Here is a 16,928-nt window from a genome sequence, read left to right as displayed (position 1 = left end):
ACCGTGTGGGACAGTTTCGAGAGTCACCGTGCGGGACAGTATCGAGGTTCACAGTGCGGGAAAGTATCGAGAGTCACCGTGCGGGACAGTATCGAGGTGCACAGTGCGGGACAGTATCGAGGTGCACAGTGCGTGACATTATCGAGGTTCACAGAACGGGACAGTATCGAGGTTCACAGTGCGGGACAGTATCGAGGTTCACAGTGCGGGACAGTATCGAGGTTCACAGTGCGGGACAGTATCGAGGTTCACAGTGCGGGACAGTATCCAGGTGCACAGTGCGGGACAGTATCGAGGTTCACAGAACGGGACAGTATCGAGATTCACAGTGCGGGACAGTATCGAGAGTCACAGTGCAGGACAGTATCGAGGTTCACAGAACAGGACAGTATCGAGGTTCACAGAACGGGACAGTATCGAGGTTCACAGTGCGGGACAGTATCGAGAGTCACAGTGCAGGACAGTATCGAGGTTCACAGAACGGGACAGTATCGAGATTCACAGTGCGGGACAGTATCGAGAGTCACAGTGCAGGACAGTATCGAGGTGCACAGTGCGGGACAGTATCGAGGTTCACAGAACGGGACAGTATCGAGGTTCACAGTGCGGGACAGTATCGAGATTCACAGTGCGGGACAGTATCGAGATTCACAGTGCGGGACAGTATCGAGGTGCACAGTGCGGGACAGTATCGAGGTTCACAGTGCGGGACAGTATCGAGGTTCACAGAACGGGACAGTATCGAGGTTCACAGTGCGGGACAGTATCGAGAGTCACAGTGCGGGACAGAATTGAGATTCATCGTGCGGGACAGTATCGAGGTTCACAGTGCGGGACAGAATTGAGATTCATCGTGCGGGACAGTATCGAGGTTCACAGTGCGGGACACAATTGAGGTTCATAGTGCAGGACAGTATAAAGGGTCACAGTGTGGGACAGTTTCGAGAGTCACCGTGCGGGACAGTATCGAGAGTCACCGTGTGGGACAGTTTCGAGAGTCACCGTGCGGGACAGTATCGAGGTTCACAGTGCGGGAAAGTGTCGAAAGTCACAGTGCAGGACAGTATTGAGATTCACAGTGCGGGACTGGATCGAGGTTCACAGTGCGGGACAGTATCGAGAGTCACAGTGCTGGACAGTATCGAGGTTCACAGTGCGGGACAGTGTCGAGAATCACATAACGGGACAGTATCGAGGTTCAGAGTGCGGGACAGTATCGAGGTTCACAGTGCGGGACAGTATCGAGAGTCACAGTGCGGGACAGTATCGAGGTTCACAGTGCGGGACAGTATCGAGGTTCACAGTGCGGGACAGTATCGAGTTCACAGTGCGGGACAGTATCGAGGTTCACAGTGCGGGACAGTATCGAGAGTCACAGTGCGGGACAGTATCGAGAGTCACAGTGCGGGACAGTATCGAGGTTCACAGTGCGGGACAGTATCGAGGTTCACAGTGCGGGACAGTATCGAGGGTCACAGTGCGGGACAGTATCGAGGTTCACAGTGCGGGACAGTATCGAGGTTCACAGTGCGGGACAGTATCGAGGTTCACAGTGCGGGACAGTATCGAGTTCACAGTGCGGGACAGTATCGAGGTTCACAGTGCGGGACAGTATCGAGGTTCACAGTGCGGGACAGTATCGAGTTCACAGTGCGGGACAGTATCGAGTTCACAGTGCGGGACAGTATCGAGGTTCACAGTGCGGGACAGTATCGAGTTCACAGTGCGGGACAGTATCGAGGTTCACAGTGCGGGACAGTATCGAGAGTCACAGTGCGGGACAGTATCGAGAGTCACAGTGCGGGACAGTATCGAGAGTCACAGTGCGGGACAGTATCGAGGTTCACAGTGCGGGACAGTATCGAGGTTCACAGTGCGGGACAGTATTGAGGTTCAAAGTGCAGGACAGTATCGAGAATCACAGTGCGGGACAGTATCGAGGTTCACAGTGCGGGACAGTATCGAGGTTCAGAGTGCGGGACAGTATCAAGATTCACCGTCCGGGACTGTATCGAGGTTCACAGTGCGGGACAGTGTCGAGATTCACAGTGCGGGACAGTATCGAGATTCACAGTGCGGGACAGTATCGAGAGTCACAGTGCGGGACAGTATCGAGAGTCACAGTGCGGGACAGTATCGAGGTTCACAGTGCGGGACAGTATCGAGAGTCACAGTGCGGGACAGTATCGAGGTTCACAGTGCGGGACAGTATCGAGAGTCACAGTGCGGGACAGTATCGAGGTTCACAGTGCGGGACACAATTGAGGTTCATAGTGCAGGACAGTATCAAGGGTCACAGTGTGGGACAGTTTCGAGAGTCACCGTGCGGGACAGTATCGAGAGTCACCGTGTGGGACAGTTTCGAGAGTCACCGTGCGGGACAGTATCGAGGTTCACAGTGCGGGAAAGTGTCGAAAGTCACAGTGCAGGACAGTATTGAGATTCACAGTGCGGGACTGGATCGAGGTTCACAGTGCGGGACAGTATCGAGAGTCACAGTGCGGGACAGTATCGAGGTTCACAGTGCGGGACAGTGTCGAGAATCACATAACGGGACAGTATCGAGGTTCAGAGTGCGGGACAGTATCGAGGTTCACAGTGCGGGACAGTATCGAGAGTCACAGTGCGGGACAGTATCGAGGTTCACAGTGCGGGACAGTATCGAGTTCACAGTGCGGGACAGTATCGAGGTTCACAGTGCGGGACAGTATCGAGGTTCACAGTGCGGGACAGTATCGAGGTTCACAGTGCGGGACAGTATCGAGTTCACAGTGCGGGACAGTATCGAGGTTCACAGTGCGGGACAGTATCGAGAGTCACAGTGCGGGACAGTATCGAGAGTCACAGTGCGGGACAGTATCGAGGTTCACAGTGCGGGACAGTATCGAGGTTCACAGTGCGGGACAGTATCGAGGGTCACAGTGCGGGACAGTATCGAGGTTCACAGTGCGGGACAGTATCGAGGTTCACAGTGCGGGACAGTATCGAGGTTCACAGTGCGGGACAGTATCGAGTTCACAGTGCGGGACAGTATCGAGGTTCACAGTGCGGGACAGTATCGAGAGTCACAGACCGAGACAGTATCGAGGTTCACAGTGCGGGACAGTATCGAGTTCACAGTGCGGGACAGTATCGAGGTTCACAGTGCGGGACAGTATCGAGAGTCACAGTGCGGGACAGTATCGAGAATCACAGTGCGGGACAGTATCGAGAGTCACAGTGCGGGACAGTATCGAGAGTCACAGTGCGGGACAGTATCGAGCTTCACAGTGCGGGACAGTATCGAGAGTCACAGTGCGGGACAGTATCGAGGTTCACAGTGCGGGACAGTATCGAGAGTCACAGTGCGGGACAGTATCGAGCTTCACAGTGCGGGACAGTATCAAGGTTCACAATGTGGGACAATATCGATGTTCAAAAAAGTCGGGGCAAAGATGCCTCATTTATTGCCCATTTCTGGTTGCCTTGAGGAGGAGCTGGTGAACCTTCTCCTTGAACCCCACAATCCTTGGGGTGACATTGCTCCTACGATGATGTTAGGTCGTCGTTCCTTGTCTCTGAAGCGTCCTGGGATGTTTACTACGTTAATAGTACTGTTATAAGTCGTTGTTGTGAAGATCTCATTGGCTATTGGTAAATATAAGGTGTTGTAAACATCTCATTGGCTGTTTCTCGTTATCTTCTCTCCAGAACCTCACATCAAGTTTAAGACCCAGCTCCAAGATGTGGAGGTGACCGAGAGGGAACAGGCCATCCTGGAGTGTGAGGTTCCAGGTGATTCAGTCCCGGCTGTCTGGTACCTTGAAGACCGGAAGTTACAGCCCAGCGCCAAGTACATCATCGAGCAACAGGGGACTGTGCGTCGCCTCACCATCAAGGATGTCACCATGGACGATGACGGCATTTACCTCTGCGAGATGAAAGATGGCGGCAGAAGCATTGCCGAGGTTGCGGTGAAAGGTGAGTGACTGAAAGACGTGCGTTGGCGCCGAGGGGAAAGGGGCGTGGGGAAAGGGGGCATGGGGAAAGGGGGCGTGGGGAAAGGGGGTGTATGGAAAGGGGGCATAGGGAAAGGGGGCGTAAGGAAAGGGGGAGTAGGGAAAGGGGGCGTAGCATAAGGGGTGGTGGAGTTAGGGAACTTCACGAAATGGGCGTTGGGAAAAGGGGGCATAGGGAAAGGGGGTATGGGAAAGGGGGTATGGGAAAAGGGGGCGAGGGGAAAGGGGGTGAGGGGCAAGGGGGCCCGGGGAAAGAGGGCGTGGGGAAAGGGGGCAGCTGGGAATCTCCGCCCTGGCACCCACCAACCAACCGATTAGTATTTGACTGTCGGAGGCCTGCACGGACGCACCATGGACGTCCGTCGGAGCTGGGGTCAGGGGGGTGGGTGGGGAGGGAACGGGTAATGCACCAGCTGCTCTCAGGTACCTGGGCGGCCCCAACGCCAGGATTGGTAGGGGGCCCATCGGGCCTCTCTTGGCCGTTTTTCGTTGGGGGGTACACGTCAGGACCCTCGGGTGGGGTACCACTTCCACCGACTGGATGGGCAGGATGTGCCTCACCTGTCCCGGCCTCCCTGCTGCCCAGTGTAATCCAGGCCTGGACTGTGGGAATTCCCACTCTTGGCCATGCCCCCTTTGACGTTGGTGGGAGTGATGTTTGGAGCGGACAGAGATTGCACCCCAAAAAAGATTCCCCCGTCCTCCCTCCACCACAGGAAACTTGGCGCCAATCCCGGGACCCAACACATCTGGGACAGAGTCTAAGTTCTGGGCTTTATGTGTCAGCCCTGGCTCAGTGGGCAGCACTCTCGCCTCTGAGCCAGAAAGATCGTGGGTTCAGGTCCCAATCCAGAGATTTGAGCACAAAATCCAGGCTGACGCTCCCAGTGTAGTACTGAGGGAGCGCTGCACCTGTCAGAGGTGCCGCCTTTCAGATGAGATGTTAAACTGAGGCCCTATCTGCCCTCTCACTATTTCGAAGAAGAGCAGGGGGGAGTTCTCCCCCGTGTCCTGGGCCTAATATTTATTCCTCAACCAACATCACTAAAAAAAACAGATGACCTGGTCATTATCACATTGCTGTTTGTGGCATCTTGCTGTGCGCAAATTGGTTGCTGCGTTCCCTATATTGCAACAGCGACCACACTTCAAAAAGTACTTCATTGGCTGTAAAGCGTTTTGGGAGGTCCAGAGGTTGTGAAAGGCGCTATATAAATGTAAGTCTTCCTTGTCCGCCGCACTCCCGGAGGAATTACATTGGGAGTGCGCCGGAAAGGCCGATGGATTTTCAAGGCCAGGGCATCGCTTTTTAAGAGATTGAGTTCTCCTCCCTCCTTTCCTGAGCTGCTCCGCTCGGCTGGCGGGGGGCAGGGGGGTCAGGGTTTTCCACGGGCACCAGTCAACTCCCAGTCCCCAGTCCGAGGGGGATAAACCAAGTCGGGGCTCCCGCTCCTGATCCCTGTCTGGCGAACCCTTGCTGGAAGTTGGGATTTTCCCCCCCCCGGCCAGGTTAAGGACGGGCTCTGTAGTGGCCGGGAGGCCCACAGTGGTTGACTAACCTGCTGATACCGTCTCAGTCCAGGGGGGCGTGGCGGGGGCGGGTGGGTGGGGGGGTCACTGGGAGGTGCCCCCGTGTCTGTGGAACTGTAGCGCGTGTTCAGGAGAGGAGGGGAGAAAGCTACGAGTAACAATGATAATAAAAAATGGGGCCCGTGGCGAGGGATTATTTTAACGGCTCGCGATCTTTCCCCCCCTCCCCGCCACCACCCCCCCCGCCCCACCGAAAGGGAAAATCGTGAAGAGGTTACCGCGCAAGTTGGACGTAGTGGAGGGAGAGAACGCAGCCTTCTGCGCGGACCTGGATGAGGAAAACATGGAGGTGCGCTGGTACAAGGACGGAGAGCTGCTGAGTGAATCGCACAAGACCATCGTCAAGTCCTTCGGGAAGACGCACATCCTGGTCTTCGTAAACGCTGGGCCGGAAGATTCCGGCGTCGTCACCTTCGCCGTCAGCGACTCCAAGTCTTCGTCCGAGCTCCGAGTGAAACGTAAGTCGGCGACCAAAAGCCACTCGGCGGCCGATCTCGAGCGACCCCCGCCCCCCGCCCCCCCAAACACCAAGGCGATACGGCCGGTGCCATTTCGAAAGGGGGCTTACCGACGGGCGTCCGAAGCCCTGCCTAGAAACAGGAGGAGGCCATTCAGCCCTTTGAGCCTGTTCCGCCATTCAATTAGATCATGGTCGATCTGCATCTTAACTCCATTTACCCGCCTTGGTTCCCTAACCCTTAATCCCCTCACCCAACAAAAATCGATCGATCTCAGCCTTGAAATTTTCAATTGACCCCCGGCCTCAACAGCTTTTTGGGGGGAGAGAGTTCCAGATTCCCACTCCCCTTTGTGTGAAGAAGTGCTTCCTGAACGGCCTGGCTCTAATTTTAAGGTTCTGCCCCCTTGTTCTGGACTCCCCCCACCAGAGGAAATAGTTTCTCTCTATCGACCCTATCAAATCCTTTAATCATCTTCAACACCTCAATTAGATCACCCCTTAATCTTCTGTACTCGCGGGAATAAAAGCCCAGTCTGTGCAACCTGTCCTCACTTTTAGCCCCGGTATCATTCTGGTGAATCTGTGCTGCACCCCCTCCAAGGCCAATATATCCTTTCCGAGGTGCGGTGCCCAGAACTGAACTCAATTTCAGGCAGTAGATCCCCATTTAATATGGAAATCGGGGGGGCGGGGGGGGTAACTATGATATAAATAAGACTCTTCTTCCCCTGGTTGGGCACCCCAAAAACGGACCCCCTTTTTTTTGCGTTCTGGACAACTGCAGCATGTACCACGCTGGGCCTGACTGAGACGGGCCGCAGTCCTGCTCTGGGTTGGGAAGGTCACGGTCGTGGACCTCCAGCATCTGAGGATTTGAGCCTGTAATCTAGGCCGACACTCCCGGCGCCAAGTTCTGATTGAAGTTGTCGGAAGGAGAATCTAACAGGTTATATAAACGAAGGGGGGGGCTTTGGGACCTCCGCTCCGCCAGATTACTGCCCAGGAAGTGAGAAGGTGGAAATGTAGCCCGCTGCCTGGGCTCAGGGGTGAAAAATGGTCTCTTGGATGAACTTTGCTGTTACCGAGGCAACGAGGGAGTTAGGCTCAACCTTTACAAGACACTGGTTAGGCCCCAGCTGGAGTATTGTGTCCAATTCTGGGCACCGCACTTTAGGAAGGACGTCAAGGCCTTGGAGAGGGTGCAGAGGAGATTTACTAGAATGGTACCAGGGATGAGGGACTTCAGATATGTGGAGAGACTGGAGAAGCTGGGGTTGTTCTCCTTTGAACAGAGAAGGTTAAGGGGAGATTTAATAGAGGTGTTCAAAATCATGAAGGGTTTTGATAGAATAAATAAGGAGAAACTGTTTCCAGTGGCAGGAGGGTCGGTAACCAGAGGACACAGATTTAAGGTATTTGGCAAAAGAGCCAGTGGGGAAGATGAGGAGAATTTTTTTTTTACTCAGCGAGTTGTTCTGATCTGGAATGCGCTGCCTGAAAGGGCGGTGGAAGCAGATTCAATAATAACTTTCAAAAGGGAATTGGATAAATACTTGAAGGGGAAAAATTTGCAGGGCTTTGGGGAGTGGGACTAATTGGATAGCTCTTTCAAAGAGCCGGCACAGGCACGATGGGCCAAATGGCCTCCTTCAGTTCCGTATGATTCTACACCCGTAGAATTGACCTCAGCAAACAGCGCGGGCCAGGAGGAGAGACCAGGTCTGGGAATCTTCAGATCGGACTTTCTGCTCATTTCTGCTCATGCTGCCTTGTTTTCAAATCCCTCCATGGCCTCGCCCCCTCCCTCTCTCTGTAACGTCCTCCGGCTCTACAACCCTCCGAGATCTCTGCGCTCCTCCAATTCTGGCCACTTGCGCATCCCCGATTTCCTTCGCTCCACCATTGGCGGCCGTGCCTTCAGCTGCCTGGGCCCTAAGCTCTGGAATTCCCTCCCTAAACCTCTCCTCCTTTAAGACTCTCCTTAAAACCTACCTCTTTGACCAAACTTTTGGTCACCTGTCCTAATATCTCCTTATGCGGCTCGGTGTCAATTTTTGTCTGATTTACGGTCCCGTGATGCGCCCTAAGGATGTTTTCACTACGTTAAAGGAGCTCTATCAATGCAAGTTGTTGTTGTCTGCTTTTTCTCTCCCTCTCTGTCTCTCTCGTAGCCAAGAGACAGGTGCCTCCCAGTGCCCCGGTGGGGGTGCAAATGAGCTGCGAGAAGCCGAACGCTGCCTCGCTGCTGTGGGCCCCTCCGCCCGACTGCCGAAGGAACGGGGTGTCGGGGTACGTGATCGAGCGGCAGGAGCTGGGCACCGAGGAGTGGGTGCAGTGCCTGACCACCGACGGCACCACGGCGGTGGAGATCCTGGGCGACAGTGTGCCAGCGGAGGCCAGCTACCGCTTCCGGGTCTGCTCACTCAACAACCACGGGAGGAGCGGGGAGGCCGAGTTTCCAGGAGCGGTGCATCTGGGTAAGAGGGCGGGGGGAGCGGGGGGGGCGTCAGGGGGGAGTGGCAGAGACTGCCGGGCGATTTGGAGAGGGGTGGAATGGGGGCAAGACTGGAGCAGGGCTCTAAGATTCTGTGTCGTCCCCTCTCCCTACTCCCGATTCCAGGAGCAGAGCCTCACTGAATTACTCCCGAAGGAAAAGATGTTGAGAAGCGGGGACATTGAACACAGAGCATAAGAGCTGGGTTTACATGTACAGGAGCTGACACCGAGACACACACGGGCCGTACAGTACCAGGCCGGAGTGAATCGTTCCCTTTTACCCACTTAGTCCTAGGCCCAACCATCTTCAGCTGCTTCATCAATGACCTTCCCTCCATCATAAGGTCAGAAATGGGGATGTTCGCTGATGACTGCACAGTGTTCAGTTCCATTCGCAACCCCTCAGATAATGAAGCAGTCCGAGCCCGCATGCAGCAAGACCTGGACAACATCCAGGCTTGGGCTGATAAGTGGCAAGTAGCATTCACGCCAGACAAGTGCCAGGCAATGACCATCTCCAACAATGATATGGAGATGCCGGTGATGGACTGGGGTGGACAAATGTAAGGAATCTTACAACACCAGGTTATAGTCCAACAGTTTTATTTGAAAATCACAAGCTTTCGGAGGCTTTCTCCTTCGTCAGGTGAGTGTCAAAGCTTGTGATTTTCAAATAAAACTGTTGGACTATAGCCTGATGTTGTAAGATTCCTTACATTTGCATCTCCAACAAGAGAGGGTCTAACCACCTCCCCTTGACATTCAACGGCATTACCATCGCCGAATCCCCCACCATCAACATCCTGGGGGTCACCATTGACCAGAAACTTAACTGGACCAGCCATATAAATACTGTGGCTACACGAGCAGGTCAGAGGCTGGGTATTCTGTGGCGAGTGACTCACCTCCTGACTCCCCAAAGCCTTTCCACCATCTACAAGGCACAAGTCAGGAGTGTGATGGAATACTCTCCACTTGCCTGGATGAGTGCAGCTCCAACAACACTCAAGAAGCTCGACACCATCCAGGACAAAGCAGCCCGCTTGATTGGCACCCCATCCACCACCCTAAACATTCACTCCCTTCACCACCGGCGCACTGTGGCTGCAGTGTGCACCATCCACAGGATGCACTGCAGCAACTCACCAAGGCTTCTTCGACAGCACCTCCCAAACCCGCGACCTCTACCACCTAGAAGGACAAGAGCAGCAGGTACATGGGAACAACACCACCTGCACGTTCCCCTCCAAGTCACACACCATCCCGACTTGGAAATATATCGCCGTTCCTTCATCGTCGCTGGGTCAAAATCCTGGAACTCCCTTCCTAACAGCACTGTGGGAGAACCTTCACCACACGGACTGCAGCGGTTCAAGAAGGCGGCTCACCACCACCTTCTCAAGGGGCAATTAGGGATGGGCGATAAATGCCGGCCTCGCCAGCGACGCCCACATCCCATGAACGAATTTTAAAAAAACATGCACAGGAGCTGACACTGAGACACATACAGTCCCAGTCGGGAATGACGGTTACCGGGCTGGCTATGACTGTTGTGCTCTCTCTCCAGTGCCGTCAGTGAGGGTTCGCACTCCCCTGCAGGATGCGATGGTGTCCCAGGATGAAGATGCGGAGTTTACCATCGAACTCTCCACCATGGTCCTTGGAACGTGGCACATGAAGGGCGGGCAGCTCCACGACGGGGAGAGGTTCACGATCGAGCAGTCGCGGACTCGTCACTCCCTGCTGATCAGAGAGGTCAAAGTGGAAGAGAACGAGTCGGAGATAACGTTTCTTGCTCACGGTGTGCGAGATTCCGCCATTTTGTTCGTCAAAGGTAAGAACTGCAGTCAGCTTCAGTGTACAAGGGAACATTAGGAAGAGGAGGAGGCCATTCAGCCCCTTGAGCCTGTCACATAGGAACTGGAGTAGGCCCATCCAGCCCCTCGAGCCTGTTATATAGGAACAGGAGTAGGCTGTTCAGCCCCTCGAGCCTCTTATATAGGAACAGGAGTAGGCCATTCAGCCCCTCGAGCCTGTTATATAGGAACAGGAGTAGGCCCATCCAGCCCCTCGAGCCTGTTACATAGGAACAGCAGTAGGCCATTCAGCCCCTCGAGCCTGTTATATAGGAACAGGAGTAGGCCCATCCAGCCCCTCGAGCCTGTTACATAGGATCAGGAGTAGGCCCATTCAGCCCCTCGAGCCTATTATATAGGAACAGGAGTAGGCTGTTCAGCCCCTCGAGCCTCTTATATAGGAACAGGAGTAGGCCATTCAGCCCCTCGAGCCTGTTATATAGGAACAGGAGTAGGCCATTCAGCCCCTCGAGCCTGTTATATAGGAACAGGAGTAGGCTGTTCAGCCCCTCGAGCCTGTCACATAGGAACTGGAGTAGGCCATCCAGCCCCTCGAGCCTGTTATATAGGAACAGGAGTAGGCTCATCCAGCCCCTCGAGCCTGTTACATAGGAACAGGAGGAGGCTATTCAGCCCCTCGAGCCTGTTACATAGGATCAGGAGTAGGCCCATCCAGCCCCTCGAGCCTGTTACACAGGAACAGGAGTAGGCCATTCAGCCCCTCGAGCCTGTCACATAGGAACTGGAGTAGGCCATTCAGCCCCTTGAGCCTGTCACATAGGAACTGGAGTAGGCCATTCAGCCCCTCGAGCCTGTTATATAGGAACAGGAGTAGGCCCATCCAGCCCCTCGAGCCTGTTACATAGGAACAGGAGTAGGCCCATCCAGCCCCTCGAGCCTGTTATATAGGAACAGGAGTAGGCCCATTCAGCCCCTCGAGCCTGTTACATGGGAACAGGAGGAGGCTATTCAGCCCCTCGAGCCTGTTACATAGGATCAGGAGTAGGCCCATCCAGCCCCTCGAGCCTGTTACACAGGAACAGGAGTAGGCCATTCAGCCCCTCGAGCCTCTCCCGCCATTCAATTAGCTCATGGAAAATCTGCACCTCAACTCCATTGACCCACTGTCGCTCCATCCCCCTCGATACCCTTCCCCAGGACAAGTGAAATGGTCACTGAGGCTCTCTAATCTGATCAGAAACCAGCCGGAGCTTTAAAACCTGTGGAATGACCCTTGTTTTTGTTTTTAATCTCCTTCACTTTCATTTCTTTGCTGGAAGAATGCAAAACACATTTTGAAAATATTCCTGTACAGAAATACAGCAGATTAGCACCCCGTTACGATAGGGCAGCCCAAGGTCTCTTGCCGCTTTATCTTTGCATTACGTACTTTGCTGCCCCTCTGAACTTAACATTGACTTCAGTTTCTTCAAACACTTAACTACAGCTCCAGACGCGTGAGTGATGTGGGATGGGCGTGCCAACATTTCGGGGGGTGGGGGTGGTTGGGGGAGGGGGAGGGGATGGGACACTCCGTCGGAATGCCGTGCTGGCAGGGCGGTCTCCAACCCTTGATGCCAATCCGCTACTGGGTGCCAGCCGTGGCTCACTGGGCAGCGCACTCACCTCTGAGTCAGAAGGTCGTGGGTTCAAGTCCCCACTCCAGAAACTCAATCCCATAACCCTGGCCGACACTCCCCAGTGCCAGTGCTGAGGGAGTGCCGCACTGTCGGAGGAGCCGTCTTTCAGATGAGACGTTAAACCGGGGGCCCCGTCTGCCCCTCTCAGGTGGAAATAAAATTTCCCACCGTCACTATTTCGAAGAAGAGCAGCGGGGAGTTCTCTCTGGTGTCCTGGGCCAATATTTATCCCTCAACCAACATCACTGGAAAAACAGATGCTCTGGTCATTATCACATTGCTGTTTGTGGGATCTTGCTGTGCACAAATTGGCTGCTGTGTTTCCTACATTACAACAGTGACTACACTTTATTCTGTATCTAACCTGTGCTGTTCCTGCCCTGGGAGTGTTTGATGGGACAGTGTAGAGGGAGCTTTACTCTGTATCTAACCCGTGCTGTACCTGTCCTGGGAGTGTTTGATGGGACAGTGTAGAGGGAGCTTTACTCTGTATCTGACCCGTGCTGTACCTGCCCTGGGAGTGTTTGATGGGACAGTGTAGAGGGAGCTTTACTCTGTATCTGACCCGTGCTGTACCTGCCCTGGGAATGTTTGATGGGACAGTGTAGAGGGAGCTTTACTCTGTATCTAACCCGTGCTGTACCTGTCCTGGGAGTGTTTGATGGGACAGTGTAGAGGGAGCTTTACTCTGTATCTAACCCGTGCTGTACCTGTCCTGGGAGTGTTTGATGGGACAGTGTAGAGGGAGCTTTACTCTGTATCTAACCCGTGCTGTACCTGCCCTGGGAGTGTTTGACGGGACAGTGTAGAGGGAGCTTTACTCTGTTTCTAACCTGTGCTGTACCTGCCCTGGGAGTGTTTGATGGGACAGTGTAGAGGGAGCTTTACTCTGTATCTAACCCGTGCTGTACCTGCCCTGGGAGTGTTTGATGGGACAGTGTAGAGGGAGCTTTACTCTGTATCCAACCCGTGCTGTACCTGCCCTGGGAGTGTTTGATGGGACAGTGTAGAGGGAGCTTTACTCTGTATCTAACCCGTGCTGTACCTGCCCTGGGAGTGTTTGATGGGACAGTGTAGAGGGAGCTTTACTCTGTATCTAACCCGTGCTGTACCTGCCCTGGGAGTGTTTGATGGGGCAGTGTAGAGAGAGCTTTACTCTGTATCTAACCCGTGCTGTACCTGCCCTGGGAGTGTTTGATGGGACAGTGTAGAGGGAGCTTTACTCTGTATCTAACCCGTGCTGTACCTGCCCTGGGAGTGTTTGATGGGACAGTGTAGAGGGAGCTTTACTCTGTATCTAACCCGTGCTGTACCTGCCCTGGGAGTGTTTGATGGGACAGTGTAGAGGGAGCTTTACTCTGTATCTAACCCGTGCTGTACCTGCCCTGGGAGTGTTCGAACCTGACTAGGGGGTAATATGTGGGGGAAATGTTCCATTCCCCGTTACTGAGATCTGTCACTTTAGTCCGTTGGAATCTGACAGGAATGTTTAAGTCACCGATACAACCATCAACCCTCTCCTTTCTGTTCCAGCCGCCCCGGTGAAGATCACGATGAGCCCTGGGATGGAACGCAGCCTGCGGATCGCAGCCTTGGACCCCATCATCCTGTGCTGCGAGCTGTCGAGGTCTGATGTCCAGGTCCACTGGTACAAAGATGGCGGAGAGCTCACGCCTAGTGAACGCGTCACCGTCCAGTCGCTCGGCCAAATCAGGAGGGTGATCGTCCAATCCGCCAGGCCCTCGGATTCTGGCCAGTACACCTGCGACGCAGCCGATGATGTCATCACGTTCAGCGTTAACATTTTGGGTACGAGTTTCCTAAATACCGGAGAAACTGGGCTCATTCTCCTTAGAGCAGAGGAGGTTAAAGGGAGATTTGATCGAGGTGTTCAAAATCATGAAGGGTTTTGATAGAGTAAATAAGGAGAAACTGTTTCCAGAGGACACAGAATTACGGTATTTGGCAAAAGAGCCAGAGGGGGAGATGAGGAAACATTTTTTTACGCAGCGAGTTGTGATGATCTGGAATGCGCTGCCTGAAAGGGCGGTGGAAGCAGATTCAATAATAACTTTCTAAAGGGAATTGGATAAATACTTGAAGGGGAGAAATTTTTACAGGGCTATGGGGAAAGAGCAGGGGTTAATGGGACTAATTGGATAACTCTTTCAAAGAGCCGGCACAGGCACGATGGGCCGAGTGGCCTCTTTCCGTGCTGAATGAGTCTATGCCATGACGGATGGAATTTAAAATAAATTGACAAGGGGCTTTTGAGAAGGCCTCGTTTGTGTAGACATCGTTTGCACAGGGACCACTTAAATTGAGCACCATCAGACTCCGATTTGGTAGCCAGGGCAGTTGATAGAAACATGGTAAGAGCTGAGCGAGATGGCTTCAGTATCGCTGCTGTTGGGCTGTAGGAATTCACAACTCATCTACCGCTTGATGTTGACAGGCAGTCTAACATAAGAACATTAGGGACAGGAGTATGCCATTCAGCCCCTCAGCCATTCAATCAGATCATGGCTGATCAGTATCTCAACTCCATTTACCCTCCTTAGCTCCATATCCCTCGATACCCCTTACCCAACAAAAATCCATCGATCTCAACCTTTAAAGCTCCAATTGACCCTCAGCATCCTCAGCTTTTTGAGGGGAAAGAGTTCCAGATTTCCACTCCCCTTTGTGTGAAGAAGTTGCTTCCTGACATCACCCCTGAACGGCCTGGCTCTAATTTTAAGATTATGTCCCTTCATTCTTCATTCCCTCACCAGAGGAAATAGCTTCTCTGTATCTGCCCTCTCGAATCTTTTTAATATTTTAAACACTTTCAATAGATCACCCCCTTAATCTTCTGTACTCGAGGGAATACAAGCCGAGTCTCTGCAACCTGTCCTCATAATTTAAACCTTTTAGCTCCGTTATCATTCTGGTGAATCTGTGCTGCACCCCCTCCAAGGCCAATATATTTCTTTTTATTCGTTCATGGGATGTGGGCGTCGCTGGCGAGGCCGGCATTTATTGCCCATCCCTAATTGCCCCTTGAGAAGGTGGTGGTGAGCCGCCTTCTTGAACCGCTGCAGTCCGTGTGGTGAAGGTTCTCCCACAGTGCTGTGAGGAAGGGAGTTCCAGGATTTTGACCCAGCGACGATGAAGGAACGGCGATATATTTCCAAATCGGGATGGTGTGTGACTTGGAGGGGAACGTGCAGGTGGTGTTGTTCCCATGTGCCTGCTGTCCTTGTCCTTCTAGGTGGGAGAGGTCGCGGGTTTGGGAGGTGCTGTCGAAGAAGCCTTGGCGAGTTGCTGCAGTGCATCCTGTGGATGGTGCACACTGCAGCCACGGTGCGCCGGTGGTGAAGGGAGTGAATGTTTAGGGTGGTGGATGGGGTTCCAATCAAGCGAGCTGCTTTGTCCTGGATGGTGTCGAGCTTCTTGAGTGTTGTTGGAGCTGCACTCATCCAGGCAAGTGGAGAGAATTCCATCACACTCCTAACTTGTGCCTTGTAAATGGTGGAAAGGCTTTGGGGAGTCAGGAGGTGAGTCACTCGCCGCAGAATACCCAGCCTCTGACCTGCTCTTGTAGCCACAGTATTTATATGGCTGGTCCAGTTAAGTTTCTGGTCAATGGTGACCCCCAGGATGTTGATGGTGGGGGATTCGGCGATGGTAATGCCGTTGAATGTCAAGGGGAGGTGGTTAGACTCTCTCTTGTTGGAGATGGTCATTGCCTGGCACTTATCTGGCGCGAATGTTACTTGCCACTTATGAGCCCAAGCCTGGATGTTGTCCAGGTCTTGCTGCATGCAGGCTCGGACTGCTTCATTATCTGAGGGGTTGCGAATGGAACTGAACACTGTGCAGCCATCAGCGAACATCCCCATTTCTGACCTTATGATGGAGGGAAGGTCATTGATGAAGCAGCTGAAGATGGTTGGGCCTAGGACACTGCCCTGAGGAACTCCTGCAGCAATGCCTTGGGGCTGAGATGATTGGCCTCCAACAACCACTACCAGCTTCCTTTGTGCTAGGTATGACTCCAGCCACTGGAGAGTTTTCCCCCTGATTCCCATTGACTTCAATTTTACTCGGGCTCCTTGGTGCCACACTCGGTCAAATGCTGCCTTGATGTCAAGGGCAGTCACTCTCACCTCACCTCTGGAATTCAGCTCTTTTGTCCATGTTTGGACCAAGGCTGTAATGAGGTCTGGAGCCGAGTGGTCCTGGCGGAACCCAAACTGTGCATCGGTGAGCAGGTTATTGGTGAGTAATTGCCGCTTGATCGCACTGTCGACGACACCTTCCATCACTTTGCTGATGATTGAGAGTAGACTGATGGGGCGGTAATTGGCCGGATTGGATTTGTCCTGCTTTTTGTGGACAGGACATACCTGGGCAATTTTCCACATTGTCGGGTGGATGCCAGTGTTGTAGCTGTACTGGAACAGCTTGGCTAGAGGCGCAGCTAGTTCTGGAGCACAAGTCTTTAGCACTACAGCTGGGATGTTGTCAGGGCCCATAGCCTTTGCTGTATCTAGTGCACTCAGCCGTTTCTTGATATCACGTGGAGTGAATCGAATTGGCCGAAGACTGGCTTCCGTGATGGTGGGGATATCGGGAGGAGGCTGAGATGGATATCCACTCGGCACTTCTGGCTGAAGATGGTTGCAAACGCTTCAGCCTTGTCTTTTGCACTCACGTGCTGGACTCCGCCATCATTGAGAATGGGGATGTTTGCAGAGCCTCCTCCTCCCGTTAGTTGTTTAATTGTCCACCACCATTCACGACTGGATGTGGCAGGACTGCAGAGCTTTGATCTGATCCGTTGGTTGTGGAATCGCTTAGCTCTGTCTATAGCATGTTGCTTCCGCTGTTTAGCATGCATGTA

The 16,928-nt window shown here is 53.4% G+C and overlaps 1 protein-coding gene across 5 annotated transcripts in view; it reads left to right on the top strand.

The window, feature by feature from the left end:
• LOC137323481 (obscurin-like protein 1) overlaps positions 1 to 16,928 on the top strand; it is a 270,089-nt gene that overhangs the window by 111,563 nt on the left and 141,598 nt on the right. For all 5 annotated transcript variants that reach the window (XM_067986989.1, XM_067986986.1, XM_067986987.1 and 2 more), the window contains exons 3-7: positions 3,691 to 3,960; positions 5,786 to 6,046; positions 8,220 to 8,525; positions 10,112 to 10,378; positions 13,574 to 13,849. In XM_067986989.1, coding sequence (XP_067843090.1) covers positions 3,691 to 3,960; positions 5,786 to 6,046; positions 8,220 to 8,525; positions 10,112 to 10,378; positions 13,574 to 13,849 — 1,380 coding nt within the window. The remainder of the gene's footprint in view (positions 1 to 3,690; positions 3,961 to 5,785; positions 6,047 to 8,219; positions 8,526 to 10,111; positions 10,379 to 13,573; positions 13,850 to 16,928) is intronic.

Source organism: Heptranchias perlo, chromosome 7 (genome assembly GCF_035084215.1).
Source record: "Heptranchias perlo isolate sHepPer1 chromosome 7, sHepPer1.hap1, whole genome shotgun sequence".
In the NCBI taxonomy this organism is placed as follows: Eukaryota; Metazoa; Chordata; class Chondrichthyes; order Hexanchiformes; family Hexanchidae; genus Heptranchias; species Heptranchias perlo.
Note: the sequence above shows the minus strand (reverse complement) of the source record. Positions and strands in the feature narration are given on the sequence as shown.